The following is a 973-nucleotide window of genomic DNA, read 5'->3' on the forward strand; positions in this document are numbered from 1 at the left end:
CTCTCCCACAGCCATGGGGTCCAGGCCAGGTTTCCAGCCACCCTCTGGTTGAGGTCATCACCCCAAAAGCCAAGGGGCTGTGTGTGGCTCACCCCACGAATGGCTGTGGGGCTGCAGCTCAGTTGGTGCTCATTCTCTCTGCCCACCCCACCCAGCCAGTGGGGCTGCAGCCCTGAGGTTTCTCTAGGTCTCCTGCCCTCCATGGGGCTCACCTGGCAGAGCTGTGGGGCTGTGCAGCTCGGAGGGAGCTCTCCCTGACCGGAGAAACGACTGCAGGCCGTGGCTTTCCCAGAAACACTGTTTATTTGTCTGGGCAGGGAGGAGAACTGTTCCCACTCTGCAAAGAGCGGGCAGCACGGGGCCCATGGCTTGCATGCCAAGCAGCCACTGATCAAAGCTGGGCTTGTTCTGCTGGCAGCCCCCGGCAGGGCCGTCCTTTCCCCCGCTCACTGCTTTCCATCGCTCTCCATCTCTCTCACCAGGCTAAGCAGCTTGTCCAGCTTTGCAATTTCCACCTCGGGGCCCTTCTTAACCTCCTGGCCTTTCTTTGCCTGAGGAGAGAGCAAAGATGGGGCAGAGCAGTGAGCAGGGAGGACAGACTGGTATGGAGAGTGTCCCAGCTCACAGCTGTTGCCAGAGGTTGAGCCACAGGGGGGGATGCACCTGCCTGCCCCTATATTTCAAGCTCAAGTTTCTATTAGTTGTGTAAAAGTCTCCTTGGGCCAGGAAGTAGAGAAGGGTTTGGGTAGGGATGGCAGTGGATCTGTCAATCCACACTGACACAAACTCTCTATTGCCACTCTCCTCCTAGGCCTTCCCAGCCCCATGAGACTGCCCCACACTCCAAGCTCCCAGCTTTTTTTCCCCCAGGCCCCAGGGAGGTGACAGGCATGCATGACTCCCTTGGCAGTGGCAGTGATGCAGGTCTCCAGAACTCCCCAAAATGGTCCTGCCCTATCCCTTCCTTGCTTCT

The 973-nt window shown here is 58.6% G+C and overlaps 1 protein-coding gene across 1 annotated transcript in view; it reads right to left on the minus strand.

Annotated features, from left to right (window-relative positions):
• Positions 1-446: 446 nt before the first annotated feature.
• The window catches only part of DNAI1 (dynein, axonemal, intermediate chain 1), a 141,065-nt gene continuing 140,538 nt past the window's right edge, over positions 447-973 (minus strand). Inside the window, exon 19 of the mRNA XM_009993806.1 lies at positions 447-551. Coding sequence (XP_009992108.1) covers positions 447-551 — 105 coding nt within the window. The remainder of the gene's footprint in view (positions 552-973) is intronic.

The sequence above is a fragment of the Chaetura pelagica genome, unplaced genomic scaffold (genome assembly GCF_000747805.2).
Source record: "Chaetura pelagica isolate M959 unplaced genomic scaffold, ChaPel_1.0 scaffold283, whole genome shotgun sequence".
Lineage (NCBI taxonomy): Eukaryota > Metazoa > Chordata > Aves > Apodiformes > Apodidae > Chaetura > Chaetura pelagica.